Raw genomic sequence first — 25,172 nt, forward strand, 5'->3', positions numbered from 1 at the left:
GTCCTCAGTAAATCTTAGATTAGGTTGATAAGTTGGCTAGAGTGGGTTATAGTTGGGTAAACACTTGGAGTAGAAAGCGACTGAGGTGCATGTGTTTATGAGGACTGTTAGCCATTAACATATCACAGGGTCATATTGACTAAGGGATCAGTCAGAGCAAGAAATGTCAATAGAGAACTGTTCAGGTAGTTTACAGGTAACCTCTCTCATCTGTCCTGAGCCATGCCTGTCCTGTCTGCATGGGAACCCACTGCCATGGGAGGTGAGGGTTTCTCTCTACTGATGCTGCACATCAAGACTGTCCCAGAGGAGATGCACTTGAACTAGGACCAAGTCACTGGTCACGTAATGGTGCATGGCTGAAGTTCTGTGTCCCGTATGGTGTGCTAGACCCCACTTGGTGACTTCTTCAGTGAGAGAAAAGAGAAGGGAGTGTGGAGTTATGTAGGACCTTTGTGATTAGAGCAGTATTCGTATAACAGTTTCTGAGGAAACAAGCACAGCTAAAAGTTTATTTTCTATTTAGTTCTGTTTAATTCTAGAAACAGAAATTGCTTTGTGCATAGGTTTATAAATATTTAATGCACATTTTTAATGAATAAGAAATTGACTTTAAGGGTCAGTAGCAGATTCAGTACTTTTTCAGGTACTTTTTCTAAGTGTTTCTCATTATATTTGTAAATGTCATTTTAAAATACTTGAAATTAATATAGGCCATCAGAGTATTATCTCTTAATAGATAACACTTATGAGTGTTTTTCACTTCTGTTACACCATTAGACCAGGATCTTGGATTTTTTTATGAGTACCAAAGTCTTGTAAGGAAAAGAGATTTCCGAAGGTCATACAGTAATTTTATGGAAGAGTCAGGAATAGAAAACAGTTCCATGCTTTATCTGCTCTAATTGAATACTTTTCCAGATGGTAGACTATTCTCCTTAGCAGTCTCTCCAGCTTTTGTATGCTTCCTCCAAGAAGCAGCATACTTAAAAGATCATCCTGTGGAATAAGGTTTTGGAAAAAATTATGCTGGGAGCAGTCCTTGTTTCTTTGAATAAATTGCCCTAATACATACCTTTCACTATTGTTCATAATATAGTCATGTTCAAAATACGACTATTACTGAAACCAACTTACTTCATTCATTAAACAATGAACAGAGCACTGATCAAATGATGAAATAATATCAAAAGGCTGCAGATAAACTCATTGCCATCACTCTGATGGCAAAGTGATAGAAAAATGCAGAATTAAATTCCTTGACAAATGTATATGCCTAAAGAAAAGGTGTAGAATAAAGCCTAGCTAATCTTCATTATATATTGAAGATTGCAGTATTTGTGAATACCAGCTACTCGCCTGTAAGGCAGTAAGTCCTGTCCTGAAGTCAGGAGTAAGATGCCATTATTTTACATGGCTGGAAAAATAAAGATAAATTTTGAAGTTAGCCAGGCTTCTCTATCCTGTTAACACAAACACAGATCTCATTACTGACTGTAGCCCAGTTTGGCTTTTGAAGGTAAAATTGTGTCTCCTGATAATGCTTTCAAAACATTATCACACCTTTAGTTCTATGGTCCATAAACCATTACTCTGGGTGTTCATAAATATGTATTTCCTTTACACTTTTAAGTAAGCTGCTATTGCTGTCATTCACTTTTAGTTAATACCTGTCAGGTGGTGTTTCTGTTGAGGGAAAGAAGTTTAAATTATGGCAGAACTAAAGATATGTAGTTCTTAGGAGTGCTAAAATTATGAGTGAGTTGGAGAGATTATGCCTTACAAGTAATTTTAGGATCCCAAGGGATAATGGTGATGTGTACAAGAGATGTTCCCTTCTTCGCTAATTCCATTAGAAGCCTCTCATTTCTGTACTGCTGGAGTGAAACTCCAGAAACCTGCTTTTCCATCTTACATAATCACTTTCACAGTATCCTGTAGCATCCACCTCTGCTAAGACTGTCAGTGCATTGACTTCTGGAGTGACAGTGATATATAGGTCTGACAAAGCATCCTTCGCAATATGCTTCATTGAAGTGAGAACTGCAAATGCTGACAGTATTACTGGAAACCTTTTTACTTTGGCAGAATTAATAAATTACAACTCATATTTTGGGATGCTGTTGTAATATACAGCTGGTCCAGAATGATATGACTTACTAGTATGGAATTAGAACATCTTGGCAGACAGCATCCAATTTATTTTCAATTCTGAGAAAAGCATTATCCACTGGATAAGACACTGGCTCAGGAGTTAAGGCATTTAGGATCACGGTTGTGCCATTCTTCTGGTGCCTGATCCCATGCAAGTCTCTTTACCTAGATGTCTCTTCTTCCTTCCCCTACTCTTTCCCTTTTTAAATGTTGCTGTGATCATTCGTAGGTTGTCCTCAGTTCTTGCAGCTTCTCTGCTCCTAGATGAACACCATAAATTCCATACTTGGAGTAAATCCATAAATCTAGTTTGTTACCCGAAAGTTCTAGTGCCAGTCTAGGCTTTGTTTGATTAAGATTTAGGAAGCTTTACTTTAGCAAGTTGTGACCAGTGGTGAGTTAATCTGAATCAAAGAATGTTTTTAATCTTGGCAGTAAGGACGCAGGCTAATGTTAAAAGGCATTAGAAGTGACCCTAGCTTCTCCTGAGCAATAATGTCTCTGAGGCTCTGTCCCTGGTTCATCATGCAACTTTGTCAATGTTCTTTGTTTGCTACAGGGTGGTTTTGTTTGTTTACTTTTCATAAAACCAGATGTAGGATTTAATGTCAGGTGATGTACTAGTACTGTTCAGATACTGCCATCCTGTTGTGTGTGAGAACAGAAGACTCTGAAACTGTTAGAAATGGATGCAATGTGGTATCTGTGGTGGAAGTTCTGTACTCTATTTCTTAAGGCCTCATCTGTTCCACAAGTTGCTCAGGTTTTTCCATACCACCCCCAAGAGCTCTGTGCTCCAGCTGGGGAAAAGGAAGCGGTGAGTGACAGGTTGTGTCCTCTCCTTCATGGACTAACTGTTGCCATACCTCCTCTGAACAAAGTCCCATAAAATGGCTGGTCAGGTTTGGTTTGGGAGGTCTGTGGCTCCTGGGAAGGTGCTTGCTCATGGAGGAGCAGGGGCATGGGAGATGGCTTCAATCCATGTGGTTCCATGGTCCCACTGTGACATCCCTCAGGGGGACAGGCCCTGGTCACCTAATAAGATTGGACACGTCAGGTACAGCAGTTACAGGAGAGGAAGAGAGAACCTTCTCTCCTGAAACACCATGGACTCTGTCCAGAGCCTTTAATATTATTATTACAGTATTTGGTGACATGGTGCTTATTCAGCAGCCGTTGTTGTGAATGACTTGGTGATGTTGTCTGGCAGTAGCATGATATCCACCCGAGTAACTGGGAATAAATTTCTAATTACTGGTACTGAAAACATTTTTCAGGCAGTGGTTGGCTTGGTCCTGTTCATGTACTCAATAGGTTAAACTTACTCCCGGAGATGTGGTCTGGAAGGGTTTCTTGCAGGTTCAGATAAGCTGGGGTTATTGAAGGGGTTTTTTTCAGTGGGGAAAGAGGGAAGGGTGTATTGCTTTCATTTTGATCATGGTCTTAGAATCATTTAAGTGTATGTTGGTTTTCTTCCTAAAAAAATACCCCAGTAGGGAATCTTTGACTTCTGTGACCTCAGTTGCTCCTGTCAAGGTCAAAAGAAAGTAATTTATTAAGACAATGGGAGAAATTTCTGGCTATGTAATTGCAGGGATAAGAAGAAAAGAGAAGATTCTTTGAGGAACGTCTGTCCCATCAATATGCTTTACTGTGGGCAACTGAATTGGATGACCTGGTCATCAGTGTCTGTATTTTTCTCTATTGTCTTTAAGTGCTCTCGGTGAGGAACTATTGGTAGTATTGTCCTACCTTCCTGCTGAAACACAGGCCAGCTTTTATTGGAGTTAACCTCTAGTAATTATAAAGCCAGCATCACAATAACAAGCAAACAGATGGGACATTTAATAAATTATTGAATGCAACTTCCTCAGCCTTCACAGGAAGCTCTTTGGGACAGGAACAGACGGTTTCTTGTAAGCACTCACAGTACAACGAGGAGGTAAGCAACAGCCAACATGATCTGTAAAATCAATTCAGTTACCTTTTCTGACAGAGTAGGAAACCTTATTGATGGGGAAGAGGTGCTATGTGCCTTGACCTTGTCAAGGCTTTTGGACAATTTATTCTGGTAAGCAAAGTAGAGATGCGTGAATATGCTACTGCAAGTTGGGCACCGAACTGGTATGAAAGCCATTCTTGGGAGATATTAATGGTTTAGTGTCTGTTTGTAAAGGTGTAATGAGGCATTCATAGTGGTCTGTCCTGGACCCGATGTGAATTGCAAGTGAGATGATGAATTTACAAATTACACCAGTATGGGAGGCAGTAAAGAGCTAAGAGGTTAAGATTAGAATTCAACCTACATTTAAGACGTTGATGAAGTAGCTTGGAAAAGTAGGATATAGTCCAACAAGGAAAAGGGCAAGATTCTTAACTTTGGTATAAGTAATCAACCTACAGATTGAGTATGGATAAGGAATGCTTAGGCAATGATTTTGGAAAAAGAGTTTGTCACAGTGAGCAGTGTCTCAGGCAGACTATTATTCAATGTGCAAGGAGAGTATATATATAAAAGATGCCAGTAAGGCCTCAGATGAAGTGCTGTATTCAGTTCTGTACAAAGATCAGAAAAAAGTCTAGAGGAGAGCAAGAGGAGCCTAGAAAACAAAGACTGAAGGACTGATACTGAAGGGCTGGTTCCACCTGAAGAACAGAAGACTTGAAAGATGCAGTGGCAGCCACTGAATATGTAAAATCCTTATGCAAAGAAGGGAATAAATCAACTGTCCTCCAAGTCAGTGGAAGATATGACAAAAAACGTGCTAAGAGGTCAGTGCAGGAAGTTTGAGTTAGATATTAGACATGAGGAAACTTTCCATGTTAAACCTAGTGAAGCACCGGGAGAAAGCTAGTGAGGCTGTGCCATCTCCATTTTCAAGGACCCGTGTTTCTGTACTCCCCATGTGGAGCATGGCTGTGTGCTCCAGATTAGTATCTGTGACAACAGTGTAATCATCTCTGTCTTGTCTTTGCTACTTGGCTTCTATCTGGCAGAGCCCCTCCTGTTCAGCTTTTTCCCCTGTTAAGTGAGCTATGAATACACCTTCAAATGGGATATATTAAAAAAATTCTGAGGCCTCTAGAGACAGAGATGGAAAAGACCAGAGGAGCACACTCAGGACTTTTGCAGCTCTGGAATGATGGTGCTGCACTCTACCTCCATCTTCCTAAAGAGCTCTGACTATAAGTCTGTTTCTAGCTATTTCAGGATGTATCACATTTTCCTCTATTTGCCGCCAACAAAGTTAATAAAATCAGCATAAGTCAAATGGGAGCTGGGCGCAGTCTGTCTCAGAAAGGCAGAAAGACTCTTTGTGTGCTGCATGTCCCGCTTACCATGCCTTATTCTGCCTTTTCATACCTCTCATCATCAAAGAAATAGTACAATAGTTTCTGTTGTCCAAAAATCATCTAATCAAATGTTTGAAAAAACATGGCTTTTAATTACTTTAATGGTAGTTACTTCACTCCTAAGCAGTAGTATTTTTGTTTTGCTTTTCTCATTTCCAGAATTTGTACTAAACCATGGTTGTTTGTGTAGAAATGCAACTACTAGTAGCTGTTCCATAGCGAAGTAATAAAAATGTGCTCAAAACTGCATGGGCACATCAATGTGTGTATATATTATGTAGGTGGCAAAGAAAAGAGCCAGAACAACCACCCAGTGATCTATTTCAGATTACTTGTGTTAATTTATTTTTAAGGAAGGTATGTGATGTTTTCATAGCTATCTGTTTGAGTAGGAAATGTTAAGGATGTTGTTGGAAAAAAGAACATCACCGTCCCTCAAAGTGTTCAAGAACTATGTGGCTGAGGCACTTAGGGCATGGTTTAGTGGTGGACTTGGCAGTGCTGCTATAACAGTTGGACTTGATGATTTTAAAAGATCTTTTTGAACCTAGTTTATACTATGATCCTGTGTATGTTGAAAATAGATACTCTTTAACCTGGAACTCTTATGTTTTAGCGCTGTAGGCATGCGCCTGTTGGGCTTGAGTTAAAGACTGTAAAAGTTCATTTAGCATTGAAAGGGATGAAAAAGGATTGCCCATCAAATAATATCTATTAAGCATCAATATTTTTAGTGCTTTTCTTAAGATCTTTTATTAAGGTCTTGCAGTTAATTGAGTATATTCTACAGGTATTGAAAACAATGAAATTACCGGACTCATCAGCTGATTTAAAGTACTGATGTTCTTTTTTGGTTTGTACATTGCTGATAACCAGTTTACTGAAGTTCTTTTCTTAATTGCTTATATAGATTTTTAAAATATTCCTTAAAAGAAGAATCAGAAAAGGTGGTAATTTAAATAGGTTCTTAATTACTCATTAAAATCAACATATGTCTAATACAAATTTTAAATGTAAAGCATTTATTTAATGAAATGCTGCTTTTCATGGCAACTCATAGCAAATTCTGAGGGATTTTCTAAGGGATTCTGTTTCCAATGAGAATACTGTATTTAACAGATATTTCTAGACTTCTAATTTGAAATCAGGGAAAGATAGCAATAATTAAATGGGTATATTATGGTATACTTAAGAATGCTTTATATTTTGTGTTATTGGTTTGTTGGTTTTTTTTTAATCTTGCATGCAGCATTAAAGGAACTTATTCATTTTAATGCATCCTTGTTGTTGGCTTAAAGCTGAAATATAGTTGCTTGAAAATTAATTTACCCCTCATGAATGACTGGTTGGATTATCTTTGTAGCATTAAATGTCAACCCTGAGCTCAGAGCACATTGTGTCTATGGTAAAAAGTTGTCCCTGAGCACTTAATGTTGTGTTAAATGATGATGTGTCCTTTGCAAATGTGTTATTAGTGTCAAGCTGTTCCGTCTCTCAGGATTGAAAAATGGTCAGTGATTTGAGCTGCCATTAAACCTGTATAAAATAGAGAGGCTGTAGGGGGTTTTCATGCCTTTTCTGAGTACAGACATACTCATAAGTAGGAATAAGACACATCAAAATGTTTCTGTTAACCTAAGACTCAAAAAACTCCCTTTGGAATCACAGCAATTAAAAATAAGAAAATCTCACTTCTTCTCAGGGAAAGAATGGTCACTGAGTATGTCTGTGTGACACTAAGAGCACAAAACCCAGTAATAAACACTTGGGATCTTGGTCTTTCTGTAGACATGAGTTCAGAGTTCTGTGGCTGATTCTCAAACACAGATCATAATGCTGTTGCTGATGTGCGGTTTTAGCTATGTTTGGGCCTAAAATGTTGTTCCGTCCCTGAAAGTGTTCAAGGTCAGGCGCTTACATCCTAAACAAATAGTTATTTCCAGGTTTAGAGTTAGTGTTAGATATGAGACATGGTATTGAAGATGTGTCAGGTGTGCGTGTCAGAGTTACACAGAATTTCACTGGCTGAAGTTCGGTTAATCAGTGAGTATACAGTGACTGGTTTAAAATCTCTCAAAGTTATTTCATACTCATAGAATGGTTTGGGTTGGAAGGGACCTTGAAGATCATCTAGTTCCAACCCCTGCTATGGGCAGGGACACTTTCCACTAGACCAGGTTATGTACTTCTGTACACACACCTTAGAAGCTAGGTTCTAGGTACCGTTATGGATCTGGGTGATGCATTTGACAAAACACTCCTTTCCCCATGCCAGACATCTAACTTGCTGGCATTATTAAAGACACTTAAAGAAAAATTCTTCTACTGTGTATGAAATGATAGAGCTGAGTACTGAGGAGCCACAGGGCATGTAGGAAAAAATAGTTATGTTCCCTGCTATTAAAAAATGAACTACTGTTAAGCTATGAAATTGTTGAAAATGCAAGCTATGAACTTTTTAGTCCGTTGACTTGATGTTATAGTTGCTACTGAATTCCTTAGGTGCATTTTAGTTATATTACTATAGCTACATTAAGGTGTTTCAGACAACGTGATTTTTATGGACAAATTTTCCCTGAATTGTCAGACGTTTAGCTGGTTCCAGGGAAGCGTCCCTGATGACTGGAAAAAGGCATATGCCATGTCCATCTTCAAGAAAACTAGGAAGACATGGGCATAAATAGAGTGAGTCCAGTGAAGGGCCAAGATGACCATCCGAAGCACAGGATGTACAAGCAGAGGCTGAGAGCGCTGCTTTATTCAGCTCCAAAAGGCTAATCTGAGGTGTAATTGCTGTCTACAATTTTAATAGGGAGCTACAGACAGGGTCAAGCCTAACTTTTCTCAAAGGTGTGCAATGGTAGGACAAGAGGCAAGTTAGAACATGGAAATTCCCATTGGATAGGAGAATAATGGTTTTACCAGAAGGATAGTCAAATGTTGGAAAAGGTTGCTCAGGGAGACTGTGGAACCTCCACCTTTGGAAATACCCTAAACTCAGCTACCCTAGCTTCCTGAGCAACTACAGCTTTACAGTCCCTTCATGAGTGTGATGTTTTCTCTATAGTAATAAAGTGCTAAGTAATGTGGCCATGTGCGCAAATGTCCTGAGTCCAGATAAAGTCATGTAGGAAACAAGTTCTTCTCCAGTTGTCCTTTAGATCTTTCATTTCTTTGACTCCATTCTGCTTAACCTTGGAAGTGAAACCTATCCACCTGATTTGGGTGCTGAACATCAGTAGGCTCTCGCTGTTGTTGGTGGCAGTAAAGTAGTCACTGCCAGAGAGCACTTTAGGCTGCCCTAGTCTGCTGTCTGTCACTCCTTGGAGGAATCTGTGTATGGAAAGTAAAAGAGACCTAAGCAAGCAATCACCTAAATCTGGAGTCAGGTGCAGTGGCTGTGGCTTTCTGTGTATTGCATGTAAGGAGGTTGTGGAGGATAGCATGACTGAGCCTTCCTCCTGCATGGACCTTCACCCCTGCCAGTGCGATCTTTTTCCTTTCCCTCTGTTACAGCAGGGAAAAGGAGGGGATGCTTGCAGTCTGACTGGGAATCCTGCAAAGACCAGAGTACTGTTTTCTTGTTCTGTGTTTGTTTTGTGGGGTTTTGTGGAGTGTTCCTAGAACCTTCACTAATTCAGATCAATAGTCATAACAAGAATGCTGATTTCAGCTTAACTAGGTGTGCGATTTCACACTTCCAGTTTGACAGTAAAGCCTGCTACAGTCTGTCTCTGGTTTCTAATTAGCTATGTATACATTGTAGTATGGGTTTCAGCATCAGTTACATTAACGTACTTCAGTTAAACTGCTATTGGTAACTGAAATTTAGCCAGTAGTTGTAGTTTTATTACACCTTAAGCAATACTTTAACATATGAAATGTGTTGCTACTGTATGGAAAATGTCTTACTAATGTTTTGATTATGACTATAATACCAGCACAGGAAGATTCAGGACAGCAGTTTGTTGCTTGTTACAAATTATAGTGAAAGTGTTGAAAGGAATTTTAAATCTGTAATGTTGATTAGCAAATTTTGCTATCTGTCAGGTTTTTTGGCATGCTGTAAATAACTCATCTTCAAATAATTTGTCTCAGTAATTAAATTTAGATTGCACATTTCTCATTTCAAATATTTTGACTCTTATCTATTTGCTTTTCCATTGTGGCTTAATTGGTGTGGTCTATATAAACGGACAATAAATTTATATACCTTTGTTATAAAGATCAGTCAGTGAATAGAACTTGGTATTCATCCCAGACAGAATTATGATTGAATGTATTTGCAAGATTAAAGCACTGAATTTACTTTTTTCTAATTAAAGGCAATTAAAGATTTGCAGACACAAATAAAAGACAATGAATTGAGGAATAACTGTAGGAGCAAGTCCATTTGCAGGTGAAAAGAAGTGCCTTTGAAGCAGAACCAGCTGTATTTTCATTGAAAGAATAACAGTTTAGGAAGCTTTTCTGCATGTGCTTGCTTGATAGCATAATGTACTCATAAGCAGCTTACGCAGTACAGTATTCAGAAAATAGCAGTGCATTAATTTTTAAAGTAGCAAATGCAGGAGAAGAGCAATGCTGCCACATGATGATAATGAAGGTGGATATTGTAAAGTCTATTGAAAGAAAAGAAATCAGGGAGCTCCTGAAATGTGAACATTTATAAAACAATAACTAGATATTCATATGATAATAAGCTTGGACAGCAGCATCAACAAAGGCCAAAGATGCAGTCCTGTTTCTGCTTAAGCCTGATGAATTGAAAGGCAGAGAGGCAGTCTTCAGTCTGTTATTCAATTCCAGTAATGAGCTATTGTTATAATGAAAAAGTAAATATCTAGAAGGGCTGGGAATCTATTTCTTTTTGTTTTCCCCTTCATGAAGTTGTTCTAGAGATTTGTTCAGGTTTTGTCTTTATGGCAGCATCTTCAAACACAATCATAAATATAGTCAGTTTTCTTAAATATAGTGCTCAGCATGTTGCATTCCCAGTTACATGCATAACAGAGCTTGGTATGTGTGCAACAGTACAGCATTATGCATGCTACCTGATAATGTCATAGTGTTTCTGCAGACTAAAAACAGTCACCCAGAACTTCATGAACTTTTCTAGCTCATATGTATTATTTAGTTTGATTTTTGCATTACTCATAGTGTCACTGAAGGTTTAAATCAAGAAAAATACTGAATATAGAAGATCAGGTCATCTGTAGTATGTTAGGAAAATTACTAAGTAGAAGATATATAGGATCTCAATTTGCCTTATGAGTAGAGGTAAATAACAAAAATTATTTTCAAATCCATAGATTTTTAATCCTAGCTACATGAGGAGAAACAAGCACATGTTACGTATTATGTGAATCCCTAATACATGCTCTAAGGGAGACACTTTGGCATTTTTTGCAGTATAGCTTTGTTTAATTCTGAAAAAAGTTCCTATATTTCACCTTGTCTTCATCCTTTTCTAATTCCACACCTAGCAGAGTAGTCTTCATTTTTACCTTTGGAAAGTTTTCCAAGCTGGATCTGTAAACAGGGCACAACTCAGTTCAGCTGCTACTGAGGTCACTTTGCCACCAAAGGAGTGGGAAAAAATGTGCAAGAAGGATAGAAGGAAAGGGCGAGATGGAGGCTGAGCTCTGGAGAGCTTCCAAAGGGCAAAGGCAACTTCAAGCGCTGAAACGGAAAGGTGGATGGTCTCTGCATGTGGTCTTGGGAGGAACTGACAGGAGGCAGGAAAAGAAGAGAGATGGTGGCTGTAGTCAGTAGGAAAAGTTGTCTTATAACGGACTAGTTCCTTGGCCTTAAAAATGGAACATGTTGGACTTACAAAAAGTTGTAAGGAAAGAAGTGGCAAATTTCTAAGAAAAAATTTTTTAAAAGGAAATTAGGGTAAGTTATAAAAAAGTGAAGAAAAGCTGACACTGAAGTTTGAAAGGATATTAATTAATAACACTAGTGAGAAGTAGAAGAGGAAAGGATTTTGCTTAAGTCATACAAAAAGTAAGATTTGGTCTGGAAATCCTCCAATTCTTTTTGGTTTCTTCTTGCCTTTGTATGTTCCCTCGGGAAAACTCTGTGTCTTTAATAGACATTGGATAAAGCAGATAAATGGGGCTTTGTCTGATGAGTCCGCCTTAACTGGCTTTGATGATCACTTCCTGGGAAGAAGAAACAGCTTAATCGTGATGACTCTTGACAGATAAATGTACAAGAAAGTTTGCAGGGTAATAGAGATAAAACTAGAAGACATTGGGAGTGTGAATATACATATCCCAACTGGATGAATTTGCAGGCCCGAAAGAACATAGGGGGCCTGTATTACTTAGTTCTGTTTGTTTTCCAGGTGGCAGTGATCAGTATTCACATGGTAGGGGCTTTGCATTTCATAGTTCTTTATAGTTCTGTAGTGCAGATGTCTTTCCCAAGGCTTCAGAAAGTTCAGATGTTTTAAAAGTCTTTCAGTACAACTGCTGAATCTGGTTTTCATTGCAAGAACTCCACAGATGCCCTTTTTAAACTTTTGCACTTGGTGGACTCAGACTGTTTCCCTACCTTTTTTTTTTTTTTTTTTTTTTTTTTTTCATTTTGGCTATTACATTTAGGAAGGAGAGTGGTAAATTAATGGCAGGTGCATAGATTTGGAGGACTACCAGCTCTAGAGTCATTATTGAAATAGCCTATTTGTTATGCAGGGGGGTTAGTTGTTCATATCGGATTTAATATAAATCTGGAAGTATTCTCTAGATAAGTAGAATCCAGTCTTAGCCATAGCCATGATAAACAATAAACAGTAGCATAGTGTCTGAAACCAAGGGAAATAACACCAATAAGCTTTCCATTTTCTAATAATAGATTTGGTTCTGCCAGTAGATGCAGTTCACAAGTTCACACACTGGGTCTCCTGTGCAATGTTTATTCCTGCTTGTATCACCTTCACAGTTGACCCTTGGAGAGAAAGAGGGAGAATAGGCCATTGGAGGAAGGGTAAATGAGTTTCAGTAGCTCACTTGTTTCCCATTCCTAATGATCCTTACAAAGCTTCATTATATAATGCTGTTGCATCACTGGAAGGGAAACCTCTGACTATCCTGCTTTATTTACCCCAGGTGGGAGAGCAGTAAACCTGAATTATGAGAACTGAAATTGAACTTAGTCCTTGTCAGTTATATACTTCTGAGCAAAGGTATTTTTCGTGCTTAAAACATCTCAGGAGGATAAATTTCCATAGTTTGTTCACAAGTAAGTAAGAACAGCTGCATCGCTTTATTGAAAGCTGGCTCCCAACAAATAAACAAAAAAATTCAAGGCTGGGGTATATCTATGCCAAATTTTGGTCTGGAGTGAATTTTCATGAGTTATAAACTCCTGCCATTTATAATGGAAATTCTGACAGCTCTTTAACTATTTCATAGCAAAAATATGACTGCAGTACTTTAGGGAGAAGAAACGTACTCTTTCTGGCTGGCTTCCTCTTACGACTTAGCCATTTTGGTGGTTCCTGTAATTCTTTCCCTAACTGTTCAAAAAACTTACTGTACTCTTGATGCATCCTATTTCCAGATGTCACTGATTTCTGAAGAATAATCCTGTCCTGCAATTGAGATAAATTGACTGGATGAATGTATTGGAGCATGAGACATAAATAGTCATCTTTTCTTCACTTCATCCTCTAAAAAGGTTCCTTGTATATATACTTCCCTCCACCAGTAGATACAGTTTCGGTTATTTTTCTAAGTTGTTTCAGGTCTGTCATGAATAATACCTGACCAAAGGATAGTATGGAGATGTTCACAATATATAATCCCTAGGGTTGAGGAGAAATTATGCGATGAAGGCAATTTGTAATGTGAGTTTAGCATCCACAGTATGCTACAGAGTTGCTCTGTATTGAATATGAGCAGTGATAGAGAAAGCAGAGGTGCATTTTCATGAGTCCAGTGTATCACTCGAGAAGACTTTATTTTGCAACTCATGTCTTAGAATTTCACCACTGCAAAATATTCCAGTTTTGAAGGTGATCATAAAATAGAAGATTGCACTAGTGATTATGAATGCCAGATCACATCTGGTTGAGCAAATGGGAGTATTGCATACAGAAAACTACTGGGCACAGTTTTAGAGGAAAGGTTGAATTACTTGAATGTAACAATAATGAAAGCTAATGTACAACTAGATAAAATTAGTGGTTTAAAAACAGCCAGACACTCCTGCTTACATCATTGTAGCTTGGCTTTGGAAATAGGCAAAAAGGACATAAGGGCATGTATATATTTAGGGGAGCAGGGGGAATGGAAAGGACATCTTTGAACAGCCAGAGCAGTTACACTGAAGCTCTACCTCTCTGAGTTTTTTCCCTGCTTATTCTTTTCTTTCTCCTCCTTTTGTGACTGTATCTGAACCTTGACTCATTTTAACTTAAATAGTACATAATACAGAAATAACAGCCCCTTCAGAAAGCAAAAATATCCCTGAGAGATATCAAGCATTTTATTCTATGTTATTGAGATAAATGATTTTGCCATTTCTGAGTACTTCTGTGTCCTTTTCTGAACTCAGTTCATATAGATGCACAGTAATCAAGCATTTGGCTGTACTCTTTGTGCCTGCAAGAGATAGTCCCCATAACTTTTTAAAAGTTCATCTGAGACAGAAGATTCTGTGTAACACGTTTCTACAAGCACGTGGTGTGAAGCAGTGGTTTTATAAGCGCTTACTTGGACTGACACGCATGTTTCTGAGTTCTGATACTTGCAAATAATGTTCTGGTTCGTAATGATGAAACATTTGCACTCACCATAATGTCCTGTATTATACATTTATATATTCATTAGGGATGAATAACCAACAAAAATTATAATGAAAATTTTGTTTTGATTGAAATGAGAGGGAAAACCATCATCCATCTTTAATCTACTTATTTGCTGTCTGATGCTTACTGAACAATTTAATAAACATTATACTAGTGGATGGCTAACCATTCGTGTGTTTTTATATTCCTCTGGAGTACTAGGTTCCACACTGGTTTGTTAGCTCTTGCTTGTTGCTGTCGTTCTCTGTGCTACCTTTTCTCCACAGACGAAGCACCAGTCTCACAGAGTAGCTCCTCTTTAAAGTGCTGGACTGGGGGATGTTTTCAAACTGTTAGATCTGACTTTTCAACTGAAATAATTGCTGACATTCTTTATATTATTTTTTGTGTCATTTTCCTTAAATGTGCTTTTCTACTCTAGGAAAACAAGATTATAAGAAAACCAGGCCTATGTTAAGAGCTACAAGATTAAAAGCAGAGGCCAAGAAAACTGCACTAGGCGTAAAGGTAGAGATCTATTTGATGGCTTATACCACCTTTGTGTATATGTTGTTTCTTTTCCCCATAGAGGTACTGTGTGAATATTGATTTTTGAGAGATATTGTTTATGACACTTCAGAATCTAAGTGGAATGCCAGAATCTAAAATATTTATGATGGATTGCTTTTACTTAACCCTAAAATAACTAGAACAGTTGAAATGCTAAAAGATTTTAAGTGGTCCATGTCCTTGTTATGATGCATACTTACTTTAGGGTCAATAAAGTACTGTATGCATGGAAAATTGATCTTTTCAAGGAGCCTCTCTACACTCAGAACAAATGCTTTAATGATTTCATATAGTTATAAAAGTTGCAATACGCATCTTCCTTCTTCCTCTTCTTATCCTATACCCTGGAGTAATTTGAAGACTTGTTAAGTGTTATAAATTCTTTGCATTATTATCTCAGTCTACATCCTTTTTTACTGCTTCTAACTTGGAAAAAGGTGGTTAACTAACAGCAAAACACATGGAAAGGTACTGAAATTTATTTTGAAAAAGCCCCTTTTTCAGGCAGGTATGCAGTATAATAATGACTATTTGATCATGGCTGTGGGAAGACAATTAGGAATATATTATGCTGTCTACCACCCAATGTGTCATCAAAACAGGATTTATCTGAATGCATATTTTTTATTTAAGTTGCAGCCACTATTTTTCCCTCAAACTTGTTTTTTAATCAGGTTAATATGCAAATAGCTTAGCAGCAAGGGTAAAAACTGAGCAAAATAAAAAAAAAAGGATCAAATACCTGGATATTCTAGTGGAAGAAACTTCAGAAATGTTAAAAGGAGAACATTTTCTTGTTTCTGGCAGATGAGAAATCAATTTTTTCAAGTTATAGCTTATAGCAAATGCCAAGGTATTACTACCAAGCTGTAACAGCTGTTGAGCTGCCAGATGATGTATTTGGTTGTCTTCCAGAATTTGCTATTATAATCACGAAACAGTGCTTTCTTCTTGCTCCTGATTGCTGATCTCGATCAAGCATTACCATGCAATGCAGTATGTTTTCACAACATAAGCTCCTCAGTTAGTGCTGTGTGTCAGGTTTTAATGAGAAAAAGTAGATTGCCTTTTTTGTTTAAGGGATAGATTATTAACCTTTTGAGTTCAGTGTTTTTCCCTTCCTTTCTTATTAGATCTTGTTTTTTTTCTTTCCATTTTACTTTCAGTGACATGACCTTTTAAAAGTGATGTTCTACTTGGAGTACTGTTTTACTGTACAGTCCAGTTCTAAAACATGCAAGGTTTTTGCATGTCTTTCACAAATGAGAAAAATATGAATCTTGGTTCTTTAAAACCTGTTTTGATTCCTTATTTTCTTCAGTTATTCTTATTTTAAAATAGGGTGAATAGGAAAGCATATGTTTAATCCTGTGTATAATGAAGAATGAAGTATTACTGAGAAAATAAATTGAGAACAGTGTATTTTGTGCAAATATTTTCCTGCATGTTTTAGCAGAACACCAGCTGAAATCTACGTAAGAATGAGATTTGCCATCAAAGCACACCTATGTTCTCCATGTCACGGGATGTTGTGTTTTGGGGGTTCTGATAATAGCAGTGCACAGTGTCTCAGGTTTGCAGTTCTGCTTCTGCCTTTAAAAAAATCCCAAAGTCTTTAAAATACTGTCTTTGGGCTGTAGTATTTTTTGCACACCTGGACCTTAAAATATGACTCTGGATCATACCCAAACAGATCACAGTCATTTGCTTTGCTTCCTAATTGCTGAGAAAAGCTGACAGAAGCAAAAGGGAAGGTAGGTTGGGCACCTTTCCCTTGGGATATGCTTGTGGGGGGAAGGAAAGCAGGGCCTTTGTGTGCATCCTTCTCACTGAACCTGCTTAATGCCAACAACCTCAGGCTTACTAAATGTTACAATGCTTCTACCAGAATATGGTCAATCCCTGTAGAATAAAACTGGGCTTCTACTGGCAGACTGTGCAGCGCTCAGCACAGAAGTGAGGCATATTTAATGTCTCAGAGTAAACTTGCACCTCTCGTCTTGCAGTGACAACTTTTCACCCTGCTCTATTCCCCCAGTTCAGCAGAGCTTTGCAATGTGGGCAGTGGATGCGCCTGGAGTGCCTGCAGGGAAATCGCCGTTCTGACCCAAGGAGAGGCTGTTTAGTTGTGAAGCCCTGTAACTTCCCCCCCTCTCTCAGGCAGGGCTTGTTTTGCTCAGGCCACTGTAAGTTCTCGCAGCTGTTCAAAAGCAATCTTCTTGCACTCATTCTCCACACCTATCCCAGATACTTCTGTTGTCTCCTGGATGAATTTTGAAATTAGAATTGCTTGAAGTCTTGTGATTAGTGTGACAGCAGAGTGTTAAATCACTCCCTGTCCCTTCAGGTTCTGTACATTCACTAAATTGTTTTAGGCTTGAGTGTGCATTCCTTTAATTGTTTCCTAATATTCAGGACTTTTGAGTGTGCCTGAGCTCTTCCTCTGGGAAAGTGTCATCACAGTTGTCACCTCGTATTAACAAAGTTTTCTCATAGTGATAAACAATATGATTCGCCTTCCAAAAGCTGGAATTTTAGTCTTTTTTATGTGGTGTAGGCTCTGCTTCTGTGCAGTGAGAGTTGATTAACTTCGATCTGTGTTGAAGAAAAAAAATAGTATAACCACAGTGTAATGCAGTAAGTAGGCAGCACTTCAGATAGAATGTCCAAAGTTCTTACCAATCCACGTTTATTTACCATACATTTTATTTGTTTATCCAGGTTTCAGTACATAATGCAGTGTGCAGCATTTCAAAATATATAAACATTTTCTTATAAAAAGCTAAGTTGCAGTTAGTAAAAGTATTGTGGAGGAAGGATGTTCTTCTCATACATGTAAAAGTACAAGTTACTTGGACAAGAGGAATATTTTTGTAATTCTGTGAAATACCTAAAACAGTAAGTGTCATACCAACACTTGAAACTATAGGATTTTTAGTGCACATTATTACTTCTAGAGTTGTTTTGCACTAGTGTCCTGAAGAGCTTATATTCCTGGCTGTAAACTAAGACTTGGTGTAGTATTTAGGGAAAGGAAAAAAAAAAAAAAAAGAGGACTGGAAAATAATGGAGGTATTTTAGTCTTTAATTTCTACAAACATAATGAAATTCAGATGTTGTGTATTTCACCATGAAAGCTGACAACATTTGCTTAAAAAAAAAAAGCCCTGTAAATGACATAAAACTTTTCAGAACCAATCCCCTGGAGATCCTTCACATTTCATTGCTGGCATACTAATTAGCTTGTCTTGTCAAACTTTGATTGCCTTGTCATTTTAATGCAAGGCTTAAAGTAACAAAGTTTCTTTGAGTCACTGGCATTTAGTACTTTTAATTTCCCCAATGAGAGGTTTTATCCATGTTGATAATGTCAGAGAAGCAGCTGAGCACTAATAACTATCAAAAGTTAGTTCAGGCAGGGTGACCATGCTAGTATTTTTGTGCAATATTTGCTCTTTAAACATGGTTAAAGATTAAATATTGTAGCAGAGCTATTGTGGTGGCTCTGCTTGTACATGTGACACTAATGCAGACAGTGCCAAAATATATGGTATCTACTGGGAGAGCAGGACCCCTGTCTTGAGAAACAACTTGTAGAGAAAGCAGTGTGCTGTATGTCTCCTGGTGTTTGGGTACGACAGAATTCTTTGTAGCAGTATCACACAGTATCACACAGTATGTTAGAGATTGGAAGGGACCTCGAAAGGTCATCTAGTCCAATCCCCCTGCCGGAGCAGGAGCAACTAGATAAAGTTACACAGGAACGTGTCCAGGCGGGTTTTGAATGTCTCCAGAGAAGGAGACTCCACAACCTCCCTGGGCAGCCTGTTCCAGTGTTCTGTCACCCTCACTGAGAAGAAGTTTCTTCTCAAGTTTAAGTGGAACCTCTTGTGTTCCAGTTTGTACCCATTGCCCCTTATCCTATCATTGTTTGCCACTGAGAAGAGCCTGGCTCCATCCTCGTGACACTCCCCCTTTATATATTTATATACACTAATAAGGTCACCCCTCAATCTCCTCTTCTCCAAACTATAGAGACCCAGCTCCCTCAGTCTTTTCTCATAAGGGAGATGCTCTTAATCATCTTAATTGCCCTGCGCTGGACGCTCTCCAGCAGGTCCCTGTCCTTCTTAAACTGAGGGGCCCAGAACTGGACACAATATTCCAGATGAGGTCTCACCAGGGCAGAGTAGAGGGGAAGGAGGACCTCTCTCGACCTACTAACCACCCCCCTTCTAATACACCCCAGGATGCCATTGGCCTTCTTGGCCACAAGGGCACATTGCTGGCTCATGGTCATCCTCCTATCCACCAGGACCCACAGGTCCCTTTCCCCTTCACTACTTTCCAGCAGGTCATTCCCCAACCTATACTGGTACCTGAGGTTGTTCTTCCCCAGATGCAAGACTCTACACTTGCCCTTGTTGAATTTCATCAAGTTACTCCCTGCCCAACTTTCCAGCCTGTCCAGGTCCCTCTGGATGGCAGCACAGCCTTCTGGCGTGTCGGCCACTCCTCCCAGCTTAGTGTCATCAGCAAACTTGCTGATAGTACACTCAATTCCCTCATCTAAGTCATTGATGAATATATTAAATAATACTGGTCCCAGTACCGATCCTTGAGGCACTCCACTAGATACAGGCCCCCAGCTAGACTCCGCCCCATAGACTACAACTCTCTAGCTTCTCTCCTTCAGCCAGTTCATAGTCCACCTCACTACCCGATCATCCAGACCACACTTCCTCAATTTAGCTACGAGGATGCTGGGGAGACTGTGTCAAAACGCTTTGCTGAAGTCAAGGTAGACCAGTACCAGAAAGGGAGCCTCTGAATCCTCTCTGTGTGGTGGTTTTGTTATCCCTCACAGGGAGCTTGTGCAGGTGGAAGCCCACCTGCTCATCCTTGCCAGCTCAAGCAGCAAGCAGTCTGCACCATCAGTGCTAACTTGGCTCTCAGAGGGTGAGGAGGAGGTGCCAGCAGGAGGGTGGCAAGCAGAAAATGGTTTGAGGAATGTAGAAACTCAGCACCAAATATAGGGGGGGTTGGTATGCAGAGGCCAAAACTAATAGGAGGTCTCGGGGAAAGACCTTGTTCAGAGGCTGCAGAGTGAATCCGTGGTCCATGTGATAGATGATGAAGTTTTCTGTCTTGTTGAAAGCTACACACAAGTTGAACAATAGTATTTTACATCCACTTGCAAAAACATAATTGACTACAGGATACCACTCCATAGAGAATTATTAGCAACATAGTATATCGATTGAGCTAAGGAAAAAATGCATCCTAAAAAACTGAGAGCTTACTGTCTGTCATTCTTTTGCCCATCTACTTAATCTATTGTGTGGCTAGCTAGCTCACTATTAACAGTGTATCTCATATGGAACAAGTTATGTATGAGTAGATAACAAGACGTTCCTGGTGTATTTTGGCAAATAGTATTCTCTGATTTCATGCTGCTCATGATCTGCTAAGTTAGTGACTACATTTGCCAAGATAAGTTGGGAATATAGTTTCATAGCTTTGCAGAAAATAAGCCTGCAAGGGACTATTAGATTATTTGATCTGGCCTTCTATATGTTACAGATCATAAAATTTCATCCAAATACTTTCTGGGAAGTCCAGACACTTTATAAGGGCCAAAATACTGGGTCTTCAAACCAGCTTATGTGCCTCACATAAAGAGCAGGGCAGCTTAATGTGCCACTGGTGAACAGACTCTGATATTCCCAGTGATCTCAGTAGTCAGATTTTGATCCCTGACCTTGAAATGGAAGGGCGTGGAAAAAAACGACAGGAAAACAAAGTCAGATTGATCTCTTGTGACCCTGGCCTGACCTGTATACGTAAGTACAGTAATCATGGTAGTTTGAACATGGGAGCAAGATGCACAAGCACCAAGCAGGAGCTTAGGAGGATTTTCTGTACCATCTCAGAGCACTAGTCCATCTTATTCAGCTTTGGTGTGTACTTGAGACCAATCTCTAACACTTCAAAATAACAGTTGACAACAACAAAACCTCAAATCCTAGAAATTAAATCAACACAATTGGAGGAAAGGTTCCTGGAAAATAAGGAAACTTCTTTTATCCTATACAGAAAAGTCTGAAGCACTGAAGCATGAGGTGCCTTTACTTTTAACAATATGGTACTTCAGGGGTTTGGAATACAGCACTGACCATGTAAGTAATTGAAGTCTTCCCTGTGTCCTGAAGGAGGGGAGCAGTCTAGAGGGCTGAGTTTACCAACTCCAAGGCTGGTTGCCAGGAACTCATTTTCACACAAACCCAAGTCGAAGCTAAACCAAAATGTACTTTTTTGAGAGATCTGACCGTAGAAGACTCCCAGCCATGGAAGTCTGTTTTTTCCCCAAGAGGTAACTGGAATGTTCAATCATTCTTGCTTCTAGGAAATGGCATCTTATTTCAAGACAGATGTTATCTAATCACAGCTGGACCTTAAGAGGTTCTTGTAAACAAGATAGGAGGACCCCACACTGTGAAGCACCTTAGTTATATGCTGTAAGCAAACTAGCTCTCATTCTTCTCTATAATAAAATAAATAGCATTCATCTCCCTAATGGAAGCTCTTCTGCCTTTGCACATCCAGAGTGCTGAGGGAGTGGTTACCCCTTAAATCCAAAAAACTTTCTAGAGTCACTGTTTTTCAAAACAGAGTCCTCCACTTTGTAAGTACTAGCTACATCTTTGATACCTGTATATATTATCTTGCATTTAGCTATATTAAAATGAATCCTGTTACTTTGTGAACATACAGCCAGGCCTTTTAGGTGACTCTCTAATAGTACCTTGCTCTCATTACTTGAGACAGAAATGGTCTTTCTTCCATCTGAAATTTTTACAGTAAAAAAAACCCAAACACAAAAATGACTGATGAGTTACTAAGTTACTTTTGTTACCTCTTATTAGCTGTAGAATGTTCTGCATCCATTTTTAAATGCAATTGTTTTCAAACTCTAAAAAGTGATGAATGTCCAGATAAAGTCTTTTGGCTAAAAATTATATGGGATGAAAAGGTTCATTATTCTGAAGTCCAAGTATGTTTCTTTAAATTCTACAGGTATCCTTGGTCAGCATGATTTTCTTTTCATCTCCCCAGAAATCAGTAGGGACAGTTTAGCATTTCAAAGACAGCAATTTGTGGTACTCTTTCACTTAGTTTTAAGCTGCTTGCAGATACAAAAGGTATGATTCTCTTTGTAGGACAATAAAAAAAATATATGTAAAAAATCTGAAATTTCCTGAAAGTGTAACATTTCCCTGTATGCATGGGATGTGATGGTGCCATACACAGTGTCTGGAATTAGAAGTTGTGGATGTGGATTGCCTCAAAGTGTTTAAGGCCAGGTTGGACAGGGTTTTGAGCAACCTGATCTAGTGGAAAATGTCTCTGCCTGTGGTGGGGGAGATAGGAACTAGATGATCTTTAAGGTACTTTCCAAATCTAACCATTCTCTGATTCTATGATTTGTGTTGTTATAGCCAACTTTTTTTCCTCATTGCTATTTTTTCAATTTCTGATTAATCTCGTTTAGAACCCAACTCTGCACCTTGCTCGGTCAGGGTGAATCTGAGGACATTATCCAAGTATTTTGGCATGAGAGACATAGAACAGTCAAAAAATGAAAGAACTAATGAAAGAACTAAATCTACATTATGCTGTTATGGCATATGTTTCCTTTATGGAAAAGTTGCTCAAAAACTTAACCAGGCTGAAATTTGTAGGATTCTACAGATGTGATTCTAAATGTAAGAGAATATAATAGAAAATTCTGTTCCTTTTGAAGACTTCTTTGGGATTTGAGAGCAGGGATGTTATTTCCTAGTGTTCTGTACCATGTTAAAAAAAAGAAAAAAGGAGAATAAGCCCTGTGATCATTTTAAGTTTATTTCTATAAGACTTTTTCTATATTGGTTAATTATTCATGGTGAAATCCTCTGAGTAAATGGATTTCACAGAGGGATGATGGGGATGATCCATAAAATGCAAGAGAAAGGGAGCTATATATGCCGAGCAGGGAGTATTTTAACATTTCATTTCTATGCATGGCTTAAAATACAAATAGCAAAGCCTGATAAGTAGAAAACAAATTAAAATGACAATATAGACTATTCCTGCAAAGACAGTTTGGTGGTGTAGCATCTCATTTGCTATTTACATTGCAAAATTTATGTTTATAAAAGTTCATAAACTGGATGCAATTCTTAAGAGAATGCCTATCACTAGCTGAGAACTAGGTGTTCCTTTGTTAGGCCATTTATTTTAGATTTTTGGTACTCTTTTAGTAACTCAAAATTAAGGTTCTTGCATAATTCTCAAATCTGGAATTTCAGTAAGACTTTTCATTCTGAGGGTTAATAAATACTGATCCAGACACCCAGTTCCTAATGCCTGAGCAAGGAAAGTAGCATTGTTATCTCCGTGTTATTCACTGTAAAGCTTAGGCATAGGAATAAAGGAACTACTCCTGTCAAAGCAGTTACTGGGCAGCTTGAGAAGAAAAGTAGGATTTTCCCAGTTCTGCTTCCTAGAAAACAAATCTTTGATGCAAACATTCCCCATAATTTTGCTGCTGTAATCACAGTGTTTCAGAAGTGTGGCTGAGAAGAAGGGATAGAACAGGTGAACCTATTGTAAAGCAAAGTGTGGCAAGTATGGCATCCAGACAAGGGAAAAAAACTTTTCAATATTGGAATTAATTTGCTCTCTGTGTCAAGCGTGAACGATGCCTGCATTGTACGGTTTTGTGTCCACTCTCCTGAGCAGATGGAGCTTGCAGTTGTATGTCACTTGTTTATTACATCCTCTTAAGATTAGTAGCTGCGTGGCCAGATGGGTCTGGGAGCACAGCTGTGGATACAAGGAAATAAATGAAACCTGTCTGATGCTGCCATGCCCTTTTGTGAGATACTGACGTGTTGCAACTGCAACAAAGCAAAAATCACTTTCCTTTAATATATTAGTGAATTAGATGTACTTTTTTTTTTAATCAAATCATATGAAATCAGGAGGATGAGGTTCAGAAGATGATAATTCTAAGGGGGAAATGTAGTTGAATTCTGCAGCAAACAGCCTCAGCGAATTTACAGGAACAATTTTAATGTGGTAAAATAAATTTAAAGTACATCTCAATTAATCATCTGTATAAAATGTAAAGCAAAGGTTTCTATAGAACAAAGATTCCTATAGAACATACGCCAACTAGGCAGTAGTATTTCAAAGTTTATTAGATGGCATATGTTGAATTATTGATCCAACATTCTGATGAACTAGTTAATGCATTCATGTAAATGCAAATGAAATGCTGTTCTATAGAAGAATGCCAGATTATGGGCTAGACTTTAAAAAAAAATGAAACCAACATAGTTTTAACTCCTTCATGGCAGTGGACACACAAAATCGCTCACAAAGCCACCATCAATCTAGAGATCTTGAATAGAATTCGTCCTACAGTACAGGTATCATCTCTACTCCTCTTCTAGTCTAAGGGGAGAAACAGGCGTTATCATGAAGAATTCTCTTGACCTATTTTAAAGGACAATAAATTCTGCACCAAAGAGGGTCAGATTCTGTCCTTGGATGGTAGAGGGTGTACAATTGTCTAGGTATGGTGTAGGCATCTCGTTTCAATCCCACTGCAGAGTTGGTTTCATGTGGTATCTTCTGTACTGATTCAGATTAGTTGTTGTAAAGTCACTGAACTGTTTTTCTTCTCTCCTTTTAAGTTTATAGCTGGATTGTTCAGATATAGATGGTTTGTAGGCCAAAATGAAGCTGAGATTTGGGAGTTCAGGGTGGAACAAACTAACCTGTTCCTTTTGAGCACTTCAGATTTTAGAAATGCATCATGATGATAAAGGATGAAGCAGTGCATGGTGTTAGCTGTGGAAGTCGCACTTTCTGAGAGCTCCAGAAACATATTTTTGTCAAATTTGTATTTCTTCTTTCATTGTCTAGCAAAATGAAAGTCAACACTATAGGAAGTATGCTATGCTTTCCAGGAGACTAAAAACTTTGAAATGTGAAATAGTGTCACTTTGAAAGAAGTAATGTTAAAAAGAGTATGATAATTCTATGATTTATTTTATTTGAGATCTAAAGTTGGAGCTTAACAGAGTCCAGCTTTCAGATAGAATATGATGATAGGCAGTCACATAATGAGCATGACGTGTAGTGCAAAAACATTTTTCTGCTTCTGAAAGCTGCTATAAATCATGTATACTTTGGAAGACTCTTTTATGTTAATTACGGAAGATGCAGCAAGTTGCAATATTTTATG

General features: G+C 38.4%; 1 protein-coding gene across 2 annotated transcripts in view; it reads left to right on the plus strand.

Annotated features, from left to right (window-relative positions):
- Positions 1 to 25,172, plus strand: part of TRIQK (triple QxxK/R motif containing) — a 59,792-nt gene that overhangs the window by 33,038 nt on the left and 1,582 nt on the right. For both annotated transcript variants that reach the window (XM_061346785.1, XM_061346786.1), the window contains one exon: positions 14,748 to 14,833. In XM_061346785.1, coding sequence (XP_061202769.1) covers positions 14,748 to 14,833 — 86 coding nt within the window. The remainder of the gene's footprint in view (positions 1 to 14,747; positions 14,834 to 25,172) is intronic.

The sequence above is a fragment of the Neopsephotus bourkii genome, unplaced genomic scaffold, assembly GCF_033783945.1.
Source record: "Neopsephotus bourkii isolate Nb327-2 ecotype Australia unplaced genomic scaffold, CSIRO-AGI_Nbou_v1 NB_275, whole genome shotgun sequence".
Taxonomy (NCBI): domain Eukaryota; kingdom Metazoa; phylum Chordata; class Aves; order Psittaciformes; family Psittacidae; genus Neopsephotus; species Neopsephotus bourkii.